A 14,221-nucleotide genomic window follows, 5' to 3' on the forward strand; every position below is an offset into this window, starting at 1 on the left:
TGAGCTGGCTCTGCTCATGTCACTGCAGCTTTAGGACAACCAGGAGCTTCCTTGAGGTTTTCCTGCAGGAATATGCTGAGCAGCTCCTCTGCGTTACAAGTGGATTACAGATGAGGTAACTAGTGAATGTCAGACGCTGTAACCCCTTTCCCAAATCCCCGCTGCTGTGGAGCAGGGATGACTCCTTGGGAGCCCACAAGCAGAGCTCTGCTCCTCACGGCACACTTGGCCAGCAACAATGAGAGCTCCAACAAGGGCAATGCAGAAAGCTCCCGGAAGGAAGGACACAGGCAAAGAGTGTTTTCGGGGCTTGGGTTTGGAAGGGCAGGCAATGGGAAGAGATTTGCTCAGAGCTGTCCTGACTTGTGAGTGTGCTTTCCTCCTTTGGCAGTACCTCGGGAACAAAGGGATCCGATGTCCAACGGCAGCTCCATCACCCACTTCCTCCTGCTGGCATTCGCAGACACGCGGGAGCTGCAGCTCTTGCACTTCTGGCTCTTCCTGGCCATCTACCTGGCTGCCCTCCTGGGCAATGGCCTCATCATCACTGCCGTAGCCTGTGACCACCGCCTCCACACCCCCATGTACTTCTTCCTCCTCAACCTCGCCCTCCTCGACCTGGGCTGCATCTCCACCACTCTCCCCAAAGCCATGGCCAATTCCCTCTGGAACACCAGGGCCATCTCCTACTTGGGATGTGTTGCACAGGTCTTCCTGTTTGCCTCCTTCATCTCAGCAGAGTTTTATCTTCTCACCATCATGGCCTACGACCGCTACGTTGCCATCTGCAAACCCCTGCACTATGGGTCCCTCCTGGGCAGCAGAGCTTGTGTCCACATGGCAGCAGCTGCCTGGGGCAGTGGCTTTCTCCATGCTCTCCTGCACACGGCCAATACATTTTCAATACCCCTCTGCCAAGGCAATGCCCTAGACCAGTTCTTCTGTGAAATCCCCCAGATCCTCAAGCTCTCCTGCTCAGACGCAGACTACCTCAGGGAAGCTGGGCTTATTCTATTCAGTGCCTGTTTATTCTTTGCGTGTTTTGTTTTCATTGTGGTGTCCTATGTGCAGATCTTCAGGGCTGTGCTGGGGATCCCCTCGCAGCAAAGACGACACAAAGCCTTTTCCACGTGCCTCCCTCACCTGGCCGTGGTCTCCCTCTTTATCAGCACTGCAGTATTTGCCTACCTGAAGCCCCCTTCCATCTCCTACCCATCTTTAGATCTGGTGCTGTCAGTTCTGTACTTGGTGGTGCCTCCGGCAGGGAACACCCTCATCTACAGCATGAGGAACCAGGAGCTCAAGGATGCCCTGAGGAAACTGATTGGACGTTTTTTCATCAGCCATAGATTGTGTACCTTCCTCTGCAAATGATTCCCTGTATCTGTTGTGATGGGTCGAGCCTATCATTATTCATCCCCTCCTCCTTAAATATCCACCTGTCTTGTGTGACACAAAAGATTTGTGTAAATGAAGAGTCAGGCGCTCTGTGTGTTTAAATAAAATAAATGAACCAGCGGCAACTACTTTTTCTGAGACCCATCAGCAGCAGCGCCGAATGGATGGGAAATGAGAAGACCTTTGTGGCTGCAGCAGCCTGGGGCAGGCTGTCCCAGTGCCACTCTGTCACTGGGGCGGCAGGAGCTGCCTGAGGGTCCCCAGGGCCAGGGCTCTTGTACCGGGCTGGGGAGAGGGGATGGCACAGAGGGGCTGCAGACCCCTCAGAATATCCTGGGGAGGAGGACACGGGGGCCCACTGACTGCCTTTTCCTTGTGCCCACATGCCCCCCGTCTCTGGGGCTGACCCTCCTCTGCCCCCCAGCAGCTGCGGTGCCCTTCAGAGGGGCTGTGGCTGTGGAGTGAGTGCCCAGAGCTCTGCAGCACCCTGGGGCGGGCTCTGCTTTTGGGCCAGCGCAGACTGGGCTGGGATGGAGAGAGGGCAGGGGAGGTGGGAGAGCTTGGAGGGAGCTGGGCTGGGCTGGAAAGCGCCCAGGAGGAAAAATCCTCGGAGTGCAGCTTGTACCGTGTGACCATGCGGGGTGAGGACTCTCACCAGAGTGTTTGTGGTGCAGAGCCAGGGCTTGTGGAAAGGGTTAAAGCCAGGCAGGTGCAGGAGAGAGGAGGCTGCTCTGTGGGGGTACCTGTTAGGGTAGGTAGGCTGTTAGGGGGTACCTGTGGGGCAGCCCTGCATGTGAGCAACACTGCCTGCAGCAGGAGAAGGAAGCGGCCGTTGATCTGACTGTACTGGCTTCTCATTCACTTCCATGGTCACAGGGAACCCAAGCACTTCCCCCACCATCATCAAGGGGAGAGAGAGAGAGGAAGAAATCAGCATTACTCAGCATTTAGGCACCTCAGGAGGTCTCTGCTCGTAGCTGCTGCTCCCAACAGGATGAGCTATGGGATCAGACCAGGTTGCTAAGGAATTTATCCAGTAAGGAATTAACAATACTAAAGGATGAAGACAGTGCAGCCCCTCTGGGCAACCTGCTCCCATGTTTGTCTCTCCTGATGAGGAAGAAGGTTTTCCTTATCTCTAGCTGTCCTGGTTCTGGTGGGGATAGGGTTAATTCTCCCTGCTCTTCCATGCCATGTGAGCCATGCCCACCCTGAGCTGCCGGGGGAGGGGGCAGGACTTCTCCGCTTGGAGGGGGCTGGGGTGTCCAGGGTCCGGGGTGTGGCGGGGAGCGGCGGTTCCATAACAATCTTTGTATGTTCCTCTGTCCGTGTGATTGTTGTTCTTTGTTTTCTTGTTCCCTTTGCTGTTCTGTTAAACTGCCTTTGTCTCAACCCAAGAGTTTTGCCTTTTTCTTATGATTCTTCCCGTACTGGGAAGGCCCGAGCGAGCGGCACGGGGTTCTTTGTTGCCATCTGAGGCCAAACCACGACAGTCCTTTTTGGCACCCAACGTGGGGCTCGACGGGTTGAGATAACAACAGAATTCAACTAGAGCTGGGAAAAACTATTTTGTTGTATGCGTTTATTTTATTAGGTAAATTGTTGCTTGGTTTGTTCTCGTGGCTGTGTTATGTAAATTCCTATATGGCTCATGTACTCCCTGCGATGATGGTTGCTACTTCTGGGAGAGGGATCAGGATTATTATTTTACTGTCCTGTGCGATATCAGCTTATGATATGATAACATCACTGTTCAGACAGTTACTTTGGGGTGTTTATGTGGTATTGCTGTCCCTCCCGTACATTGGGCACCGTGTCTCACAATTTATTAATAATTACACCCCGTCTGGGGGGGAAACGGGGGGACACTTTCCCCAACTCTTTTGCCTCCCTTTCTCCTTTGGGTCAGGTATGACAGCTTTTGAGAATGTTGAATATCCTTGGGATGCTCAAACCAGCCTGGTCCTATCGTTATGTCTCCCGAACGTGTTCCAGGTCTTGGTTAGGGTTAAACGACTATTTAAGACTACCACGCAGAGATCTGCTCCGAGGCTGGACAGTCAGGGGTGGCATGGCATGTGGGACAACGTGGGCAGGTATCTAGAGAACTTCTCGCCTCCAGTGGTCTGGGACTTCACCCCTGAACAATTACAGGACCCTGACAGAGTGGTAGAATATCTGAAGGGAAAATGCTGTGGCTATTCTGGAGAGGCACAACTCACCGCACTGTGCTGGGCCCTGGCCAGTATCTACCAGGCCCTGCTCAGTGGTACGCAGCACCCTCGGGGGAAAGAGATGGAGACCAGGCCGACAGACAGTGTGGCTACTGCAACCCCTGCGACAGACACTACGGCTACTCCAACCCCCTCTGTGGAAGCCACTGCCGCTGAACCAGGGAACCAAGCAAGTGGACTACCCTGGAAAGAGGTATCCAGTGCCTGAGAGAATTCGCCGTGCGGGAGATGGTTTATTATGACTCGGATGATGCAGACTTACCCACAGACCCTGATGAGGTGCAATGCACAAGGCCCACGTGGCAGAAGTTTGTACGGAGCGCACCATCGTCATATGCCGACTCACTGGCAGTAATGGAATGGAAAGGCGAAGAGGGACCAAGGGTGGATGAGGTGGCTGGCCGGCTCCGGCCATATGAAGAAAGTCTCTCTTCCCCCCTTGTCTCAGCTGTGGAGAAACTGTCGCGGAAGGTCCAGCAACTTGAAGAGAATATCTCCTACTCCCCACCTGTACGGGCCAGCGTCTCAGCTCTTAGGAGCAGGCGTTTCCCCACTCAAGAGAGAGAGTACAGAGGGTACACACCACGAGGCACCCTGTGGTTCTACCTGCGTGACCACGGGGAGGACATGAGGAAGTGGGATGGACAACCTACTTCGATGCTGCGGACATGGGTACAGGAGTTGCAAGGAAGGACAACCACAAAAGGGGATCCCTCCAGGAAAAGTGCCGCCCCGGTCTCCAGGGGGCAGTTGCCCAGACAGAGCAGAAGGCCTGATCTTGCTTCTGATCCCCTTGAGGGAACTTCCAAGTCATTTCTGCAAGAAGTGAGTACCAGATAGTATGACCAGGATTAGAGGGGCCCTGCCTCCGGCCAGGTGGAGGAAAGGGACAACCGGGTTTATTGGACAGCGTGGATCCGATGGCCTGGCACATCAGACCCACAGGAGTATAAGGCTCTAGTGGACACGGGTGCACAGTGCACCCTAATACCATCAAGCTACAGAGGGGCAGAACCGATCTGTATTTCTGGGGTGACAGGGGGGTCCCAAGAGCTGACTGTACTGGATGGAGGCTGAAGTGAGCCTAACTGGGAATGAGTGGCAAAAGCATCCCATTGTGACTGGCCCAGAGGCTCCATGCATCCTTGGTATAGATTACCTCCCGAGAGGGTATTTTTATGTGGGTATTTAACGGATGTGATCAACAACATAGCAGCTATGTCTCCACCAACTAGTAAAAAGGAAACACAAGCTCTCTTAGGCATTGTGGGGTTTTGGAGAATGCATATCCCACATCACAATCTAATTGTAAGCCCTCTGTATCAAGTAACCCGGAAGAAGAACGATTTCAAATGGGGTCCTGAGCAACGACAAGCTTTTGAACAAATCAGACAGGAAATAGTCCATACAGTGGCCCTGGGGACAGTCCGGGCAGGACAAGCCATTGAAAATGTGCTCTACAGCGCAGCCGGGGAGAACAGCCCTACCTGGAGCCTCTGGCAGAAAGCACCGGGGAGACCCGAGGTCGACCCCTGGGGTTTTGGTGTCGGGGATCCAGAGGATCCGAAGCCCGCTACACTCCAACAGAAAAAGAGATCTTGGCAGCATATGAAGGGGGTCGAGCTGCTTCGGAAGTGGTTGGTAGAGAAGCACAGCTCCTCTCAGCACCTCGACTGCCGGTGCTGGGCTGGATGGTCAAAGAAAGGGTCCCCACCACACATCATGCAACTGGTGCCACAGGGAGTAAGTGGATTGCATTGATCACACAGCAAACTCGAAAGGGAAACCCCAGTCGCCCAGGAATTCTGGGAGTGATCGTGGACTGGCCAGAAGGCAAGGATTTCGGAATGTCACCAGGGGAGGAGGTGACGCGTGCAGAAGAGGCCCCATCATATAATAACCTGCCAGAAAATGAGAAGAAATATGCCCTGTTCACTGACGGGTCCTGCCGGATGGTGGGAAAGCATGGAAAGTGGAAGGCTGCTGTGTGGAGTCCTACACGACAAGTTGCAGAGGCCAGTGAAGGACAGGGTGAATCGAGCCAGTTTGCAGAGGTGAAAGCCATTCAGCTGGCTTTGGACATTGCCGACCTAGAAAAATGGCCAGTACTTGATCTCGACACTGACTCATGGATGGTGGCAAATACTCTGTGGGGGTGGCTACAGCAGCGGAAGCAGGGCAAGTGGCAGCGCAGAGGCAAACCCATCTGGGCTGCTGAACTATGGTAAGATATTGCTGCCTGGATAGAGAATCTGGTTGTGAAAGTACGCCACGTAGATGCCCATGTACCGAAGAATCGGGCCACGGAGGAACATCAGAACAAGCAGCAGGTGGATCGGGCTGCTAGGATTGAAGTGGCTCAGCTGGATCTGGACTGGCAACATAGGGGTGAACTCTTTATAGCTTGGTGGGCCCATGACACCTCAGGCCATCAAGGAAGAGATGCGACATGTAGATGGGCTCGTGACCGAGGGGTGGCCTTGACCATGGACACTATTGCACAGGTCATCCATGAATGTGAGACATGCGCTGCAATCAAACAAGCCAAGAGAGTGTTCTAACAGAGCCCAGAGCCATGGATGAAATGAACTCAATGGACACTTTGGAGGGATGGGCCATAAACTAAGGGCATTATGTCTGCATGAATATATATGTAGATATATACATGACAGGGGAAAGTGGTGGCAATTCTTCGGAATCTGTAAGATCTGGGCATGGCATAGATGGTATGGAATGTCCTTATTTATGTGGATAATGTCCTGGTTCTGGCGGGGACAGGGTTAATTCTCCCCAGGACACATGAAATTATTTCCTCATGAACTTACTGGAAAAAGGGACAAATTAGGAAGAAGGGAGCATTCCTGGTGTGCAGAATGGCTAGGTGCCAAAGAGCAGCTGTCAGCATGGCACAGAGATGAAGAAACATTCTCGCGTTGGGAGGAGAGGCAGAAGTGGCTACGTGGCCCTGTTCGCCCCATCACCCCCATGGGGCCGGTCCCACCACATCGAGTCCCAGCATCAGGTTGTTCTTGTCTGCTTCCACCTTCGCCATTAGGGCGTCCACTCCGCGGTGGGACGGGTGACAATGGACAATGCAGCGTCCCCGTTGATAGGTGGCTGCGGGGGGCGGGGCGTCGCCTAGCGACAGGGGACACTGCATTGTCCCTTGTCACCCGTCCCGCTGGTGCGACCACTCTGCTGCGAGGAGCCAGCAGAGGAGGAGGAGGAAGAAGAGGAGGAAGAGGAAGAGGAAGAGGAAGGGCTCAACTGCCCATCCCTTCCAGCCATCCCGGGCCCCCCTCAGGCAGAAAGGTTCCCATCCCCCTCAGGTGCCTCCATGGCTTTGGGCAGGGCAGCAGCCATGGCCCAGCTCAGCCTGTACCAGCTGCTGGACGAGGCCATCGGGACGCCCGAGCTCGGGGCAGTCAACTTCGTGGCGTTGCGCAGCCTGCTGCTCGCCATGCTCGGGCACCTGGGCCTGCAGGACCTGCCCGCCCAGAAGCAGGGGGACAGCCTGACCCTGCTCTGGGAGGGGGACCAGCCTGCAGAGGCACCCCCTGTGCTGGAGAAGGAGGGGGACAGGGCCCAGGACAGGGGGCAGCAGCCCCAGGAACCGGGGGAGCGGCTGCCTGGGAAGGACTTGCTCCAAGAGAGCACGAGCAGCCCCCAGCTGGCCTCCGTGGCCACCGACGTGGGGTGGATGAAGGACAAGATCAAAGCCAACGAGAGCGGCATCTCCAAGGTAGAGGCTCTTGCCCATCCCCTGGGTGCTCCCCTGCACGACACCCCGTCCTCCGGGGCCCACGCCGCCGTTGTGCTGCCCCCCCGGGGCTGGGGTGGGGGTCTCTGGGGAGCTGCTGCCCCATCTCAGCTCTTGAAGATGTGATGGATGGGATGTGCTGCCCGCGCTGCCCTGCCAGCCTGGCACTGCCCCCCGGCTCTGGGCAGGCCACAGCAGCGGCAATGGTCCTGGTCCCCAGGGACCCTCTCCTGGGGCTCACCCCCACCACCCCTTTCTGCCAGGCCACAGCTCTCTCCGAGGAGCTCCTCCAGGAGATGGGCGCGATGAAGGAGGCGCAGTCCCACCTGGAAGAGGAGCTGCGGGCGATGCAGGAGGCACTCGGCTTGGTGAGCTGCCGCCAGTGCCCCGAGAGGGAGCTGGGCCCTCGCCCCCTCCCTGCCCCTCTCCCCATCACCACCCCAGCCCCTGCCCCGCGGCCATCAGCCCTCCCTGTCCCCCAGCAGGAAGGGCACCAGGAGGGCAGAGTGGGAAGGATGTCCCAAGGAGGGCAGCAGGGCAGCTCAGCCACCCCCACCCAGAGCTCCCCACCCTCTGCCCGCCAGCACGGCCCCAGGGAGGGCAGAAACGGGCACCGCTGCCTGCAGCTCAGGCTGGGGCTAGAAGGAACTGTGGGCATCACCCAAAGGGATGCTCAGGCACTTTGCAACCAAAGAGCCATCAAAAAAGGCACGACACGACACGTGGGAGCTGGGAAGGAGGGAGATAAAGCTCTGCCCCGGACAACACAGCCACAGCCCCCGGGCACAGCCCTTGCCAGCGCCCCTCTCCCTTGTGCCCAAGGCAAGGTGTGGATGCTCCTTTGACATCCGCTCCCACAGCCAGACTGGTGTCCCTGTCCTCTCCCTGCTCCAGGGGAAACTCCAGGACACCGCCAGCCAGCTGCCAGGCCCCCCTCACAAGAAGTGTCGTGGTGAAGTATGGCCGCGGGGGGTCCTGGATCCTGCACTGAGACAGGAGGTAGCTGTGTCCCCAGCTCCCCTGGGGGGACCGTCCCTCCTGTGCTGGGGCATGGTCCATGGGTGGTGGGTGCTGGGCAGTGATGCTGGGGGGTCCTGTCCCCGAGGGTGCCGTCCCTGCCAGCTACGTGGCCGGGCTGAGCCCTTGATCCCTTCCTTCCCCAGAAAAGCCTGAAGGAAATGCGGAGACTCAGCCCAGTCCCGGAGGAGGTGCGCAGCATGGTGGGCTGGGAGGTGCTGGGGGGTGGCTCGCCTGGCGGGCAGCGAAGCAGAAGCGGGAGGAGGAGGGGGCAGATCCCAGCATTTGGCACTGTGAGATGGTTTCCAAATCCCGCCGGGGGCTGCTGCTCCTGAAACACCAGCGCAGCCCCTTGGGCTGGGAAGCGGGTCTGGGCAGCAGGCCTGGAGCACCGAATGCCCTTGCTGGAGAGCAAAAGGCCTCGCTGCCGTGGCCCGGGGAGTCAGGGAGGGTTTGCCGCTCCCCAGGCTCGACTGCTCAGACGCTGCCGGCCCAGAGGCCAGCAAAGCACTAAGGGGGCTGGGGAGGTTGCAGGAGGCTGTAGCCGTGGGACACGGGGCTCTGTGCGGGGGGGGCAGCCTTTGCCTTGGGGCTCTCGTGGTGTCCTTGAGTTTGGCCCCGTGAGGCGGTGCCTTGGAGACAGGCAGTGGGGACATGGCGGGGGGGCCTGGGCTCTGTCCTTGCCGCTGCATGGCTGCCTGTAACCCTGCTCCCCTTGGCCTCCTCTTCCCAGGAGGGCAGTGGGAGCCTTTCTTCCCCCACCGAGTCCCCCCAGGCGGACGTGGACACCCAGCACGGGGCAAGCTCCGTGCCGGGGACGGAGGAACCAGGGGCACAACCTGAGCCCAGCACAAGCAAGGGGGCTCCCGGGACACAGCCTGGCTCCGAGGAGACGCAAGCAGGGACACACAGAGCACCAGTGAGCCCTGAGAAGGCGGCAGGCGCTCCTTCAGATGGGAAGAGCATTTCTGATGCCAGCGCCACAACCCCCAGCATGCAGCCAGGGTCCCCTGGCACTCCGAGCACCACACAGGGGATGGAGCCAGGGTACCCCGGCACCCAAATCACCACCCCGGGCACGCAGCCAGCATTCCCTGGCATCAAGACCACCAGCCCAGGAAAGCAGCCAGGGTCCCCTGTCGCTCACAGCACCACCCCAGGGATGCAGCCAGGACCCTTCAGCACCCAAATCACCACCCCGGGCACGCAGCCAGCATTCCCTGGCATCAAGACCACCAGCCCAGGAGAGAAGACTCGGTCCCCTGGCACCTGGACCGCCACCCCAGGGGTGCCCCCAGGATCTCCCGGCATGTCTCATTTGCAAGAGCCAGCAATGCCCTGGGGGTCCTCAGCCTTCAGCAGTGCCTCTGGCCATGGCATGGAGATGGTGGAGGCTCTCGGCCAGTCTGGGCAGCTTGGCCACCCGAAGAAGCAGGTGGCCCACCTGGAAGCCACCAAATCAGACCACGCCGTGCGTGAGCAGACGCACCTGCTCTTCCCGGAGGGAGGTAGGAACCCTGAGGGGGCTGGTGGAGGGTCTTTAGCGTGGGAACACCCTGGGCTGGGGGCTCATCGTGCTCAGAGGCTGGCCCCAAGGGCGAGACCCCCTCACTGACAGCATGTCCCCTTGGACCATGTCCCTCTAGATGACAACAGCATCGCCCTCCGGGGTCAGGTGTCCTCCCTGCAGAGCCTCGCCAGCGAGCTGCAGGAAGTGAAGGAGAAGGTGAGCCGGTGGCAGTCCCCGAGGGGGCTGCAGGGATGCCAGGGGGGATTGGGAGAGGGAGGGGCAGCCAAAGGGCCCCCCCGCAAAGGGACAGCACGGGGTGCCATGCCCTGACTCTGCCACCACCGCCGTTCCCAGATCAGGCAGCTGGAGGATGCCCTTGCAAAGTTGTGGGTGGCCGGAGCGGACTGGAGAGCAGATGGCAGCGACCGGATCGCCCTGCAACTGGGGTAAAAGGACGGGAGAGGGTTTGCTACCCCATGGGGCTGCAAGGGAGCCCAGTGGCTGGGACCAGCCCAGTTTGGGGGGCGAGGGACAGCCCCCTGAGTGGCCCTGATGAGGCTAAGCCTGCCGGTGCGCCCATCTTGCTGGCCAGGTCCATGCGGCAGGAGTTAAAGCGAGAGGTGTTGGGGCTGAAGGAGCTGGAATTAGAGAAGATAAAGCGTGAGCTGAAGGAGCTGGGAGAGCAGCAGGACATGACCGAGGCCACGCTGAAGCGGCTGGTGACACAGGTGGCCAAGCAGATGCAGGCTCAGGTGAGGTCTAGGGGGAGTGCTCCCACTGCCCGCCGGCTGGGTGGGGGGGTCCTGGCAGGGTTCCCGGCCACGGCCCCTGGCCGGCTGCAGCCATCAAGCCTCCACAGCACCTTGGCTTGTTGGCTGCATGCGTTCCATCTGAGAGCCGATTCCTTCTCCCCTTCCTGCAGCAGGACAAGCTGAAGGCGACGGAGAGCGCAGGGCAGGAGCAGGCAGAGGCGCAGGCAGCATGCCCTGCCTGCTGTGGGGACACCGGAGCGCAGGTGGGGCAGCTCCTGCAGCGCTACGAGAAGCTCCAGGAGGTGGTGGACTCCCTAATGTCCCGGCGGGCGGTGGGCAAGGTGCTGAGGCAGCTGCCGAGGCAGAGCCAGGTAGGGAGGTGGCGGCATGGGGGGCTTGGGAGGGGGCTGCCGGGACTCCCCTGGCTGGTCGTGCTTTGCTGTAACATGGGGGAGCCCCTCGCTGCTCCCCACATTGGCTTGTACACGTCAGCAGCACGGAAGGAAATGAAAGCCTTGGTGCAAATGTCCTGCTGGCACCGAGAGCCTTTGGCCAGCGGCCAAGTAACCTGGCTCTGTCCCCACGGGGCAGCCAGTCCCCCCTTGCACAGCACCGCCTTGTCATCTTCCTCCCTGCAGCAGGATGAGGAGGTGCCGAAGCGCGTCCAGGCCACCCTTGTGCAGGTGCAAGGGAGCTACGAAAAGCTCAGCTCCGTCGTGGGGAACCTCCTGCGTGACAGTCAGCGGCAGCAGCAAGATACCAAGGTGGGTGGCTGAAAGCCCCACGGGGTCAGAGCATCCTCCAGGCAGAGCCTGGGCACCACCAGGGATTTGTCCCTTTCCCGCAGGTTTTTAAGGGGGGTGGGAGATGGGGGGTGCTGAGCTGGCCGGGAGGCAGCTCCGACGCTGCCGTGGCATCATGGGGTGCTTTCTGTGTTGGAAGGCTCTGTTCCAGTCCCTGGAGAAGCTGGTGAAGGGCAAAGCGGACAAGAATGACCTGATGCTGGCACTCGATGTGGTATGGCCTCGAGGGTCCCCAGCACCAGCCAAGGGGGTCCCAGGCAGGGTGACAATCACCCCTTGTCCCTTGGCTGCTTGGTGGCAGAACCTGCCGGGGGGAGGGAAGATTTCCAGACTGGCCGCGGCTCCCTCGCCAGGTCCCTCTGTCTCCCCACGGGACCCTTTGGCTGCTGGCACCAGCCCCATGGGGGTGATGGGGCAAGCAGGGCCACGTAGCCACTTCTCCCTCTCCTCCCAGCACGAGCTGGCCCTGCCTAGGCTACCTTCGTCCTTTCCCCACCGCTCTCCTGCCCTTCCCTCTTGCTAGAAAGCAGACAAAACCAGCCTGGCTGGCAAAGTCAACCGCAGCGAGTTCGACGCAAGGATGGAGCGGCTGACTGAGATGCTCGAGGAGATGCTGAGCCGGCAGACGGGCCAGGAGAAGGTCCAGCAACAGCTTCGTGAAGAGGTGGCCTCCAAGGTGAGGGGTGTCTCGTCTCTGCCACGCAAAACTTGCTTCTTGAGGGCTTGGCATCCCTCCGAGGATCCCTCTGCCAGCTGTCCCAGCCGGGGACCACCATGTCCCATCCCGGGGCAGCTGGCTGAGGGGGGGCACCTGTCCACAGCTGGACCGCCAGGAGCTGGGGGCTCTGCAGAAGCAGCTGGAGGGGCACTGGGAGAGCAACCTGAAGCAGCTCCAGAAGGGCTCACAGGCAGGGGCTGATGATGCAGCTGGGATTAAGAAGTGAGTGCAATGGGGAGAGCGGCGCCTTCAGGGACACCTCGCTGCTGCCTGCGAGCTGCCTGCCTGTGTCCCCCCCAGGAGCTCACCCAGCCCTTTTCTCCCCACTCCAGCCCGCTGCTGACCCATTTCCACTGCCTCTCCTGCGACCGGCCCCTCGACATGTCGGTGCCTGGCCCGTGAGTAGCACCTGGCACTGTGGGCGGGACGGGGGGGCGATGGGTGCTGGCAGTGCCCCGCCGTGCCAGGCACAGGGGTTCGGGGCTCTGCCTGGGGGGTCTGACCCTGCCCAGCCCCCTCGCGGCCCTGCCTGGGAGCAGGGGGACACAGAGCCCTCCCCGGGGAGCAGGGGTTGCCGTGGGCTACAAGCCCATGGGTTTCAGGGCACTGCCCCGTCACCCATCTACGGCTCCTGCCCTCCCCAGGCACATCGTGACCATCCCATCCCTGCCGCCGCTGTCCCCCCGCCTCGCCGAGCACCCCCGTCCCATTCTCAAGCCAGAGCAGGAACAGCAGCACGACCACAGGTAGGGGACACAGGGACCCATCCCCGTCCCACTGGGGTGCAGGGTGGCCTGGCCCCGGCGAGGGAGAGCTCTTCCCCAGGTAGGGGCGCAGGGGTCCGGGCGGACCTGGGCAGGGCAGGGGAGCAGAGCTGTGCTGCAGAGGGTCAGCTGTGCTTACCCCGCCTCTGTGGGGCTTTACAGCCCCCCCTCGCTGCCCGTCTGGCCCAAGCCTCTGTCTCAAGGGCGCTGAAGCCACATGGGATGAGCTGTGTCTGGTCTCAGCCTGACCTGGGGCTTAGGGAGGTCAGGTTCCTTCTCTGAAACAAGTTGCTGAAATCAAGCGCTGCAGCCGGGACAGCCCAGCTCCTGCCTCCTGCTGTCCTTGGCGTGGGGTGCAGGGACCTGCCACTGCCACGGCCAGCTCCCGGGGGCTGCGGGGAAAGAGCAGACCCAGCAGGACGGCTGGGGGGTCTCCTGCAGCAGGCAGAGGGGAGCCGGGAGGGACAGACCCCAGCGGGGAGCAGCCCCTGGCCCCCTCCCTGGCATAGCAGGCTGAAGCACGGGCTGCCACGGTGCCGGGCACTCAGCATCCGCGTACCCCGTCCCACAGGCAGCCGCCCCCCGAGGTCAAGTACCCCACCGTGCCGCGGAGCTGCGGGGGCCAGCACACTGTCACCACCCCGCTGCAGCATCGCCAGGACCTCCAGCTCCCCCGGCGCCTCCGGCCGCTCCTGCTCCCCAACAAGGTAGGGATGACAAAGGTAGGGATATGGCGGGGGCGACTGAGGCTGAGCCTCTGCGGGGGCGGGGGGGGCATCTGTGCCTCACTTTCCCCAGGGAGAGCTGGCCGTGGGAGGGTTGCCGAGGGATGCCGAGTTCGGCCCCGTGGCTCAGCCAGCCCGCTCTCTCATTCCCAGTGCAACGTGGGGGACCTGTTGGCAAAGGACGGCTGCATGTCCAGGGAGCAGCTGGGCAGTCCCGTGCTCACAGACAAAGAGGGTACGGCCGGGGCTGGCTTGGGGAGAGGATCCCATGGGTGTGAAGGGGACAGCGGGGAGGGCAGGGCACCCACGAGGTGCTGGGTTTTCCCCACCCGTGTCCCCCCCACTGCCCCCACCCCAGCTCACGCTGCTCTCTCCTGCCACCCCTGCTGCCTGACAGGGCCAGCACAGCACCAGCCCGGGCCACACAAGGCAGCGGAGAGCAAGAGCGACTCGTCCGACTGCCACCTCCCTCACGCACCAAGGCCCCCGCGGGACAGACCCAGGAGCCGGGCAGCTGGGCAGGGACAGCTGCTCTCCAGA

General features: G+C 60.6%; 1 protein-coding gene across 1 annotated transcript; it reads left to right on the forward strand.

Annotated features, from left to right (window-relative positions):
- Positions 1-390: 390 nt before the first annotated feature.
- On the forward strand, positions 391-1,341 carry LOC134524987 (olfactory receptor 14A16-like; the record flags this gene model as incomplete). The annotated part of the gene is made up of 1 exon (XM_063355349.1): positions 391-1,341. A coding segment is annotated over exon 1 (927 nt), but the record flags the coding sequence as incomplete, so codon positions are not given.
- Between the last annotated feature and the right edge of the window lie 12,880 nt (positions 1,342-14,221).

Source organism: Chroicocephalus ridibundus, chromosome 18 (assembly GCF_963924245.1).
Source record: "Chroicocephalus ridibundus chromosome 18, bChrRid1.1, whole genome shotgun sequence".
NCBI classification, from domain to species: domain Eukaryota; kingdom Metazoa; phylum Chordata; class Aves; order Charadriiformes; family Laridae; genus Chroicocephalus; species Chroicocephalus ridibundus.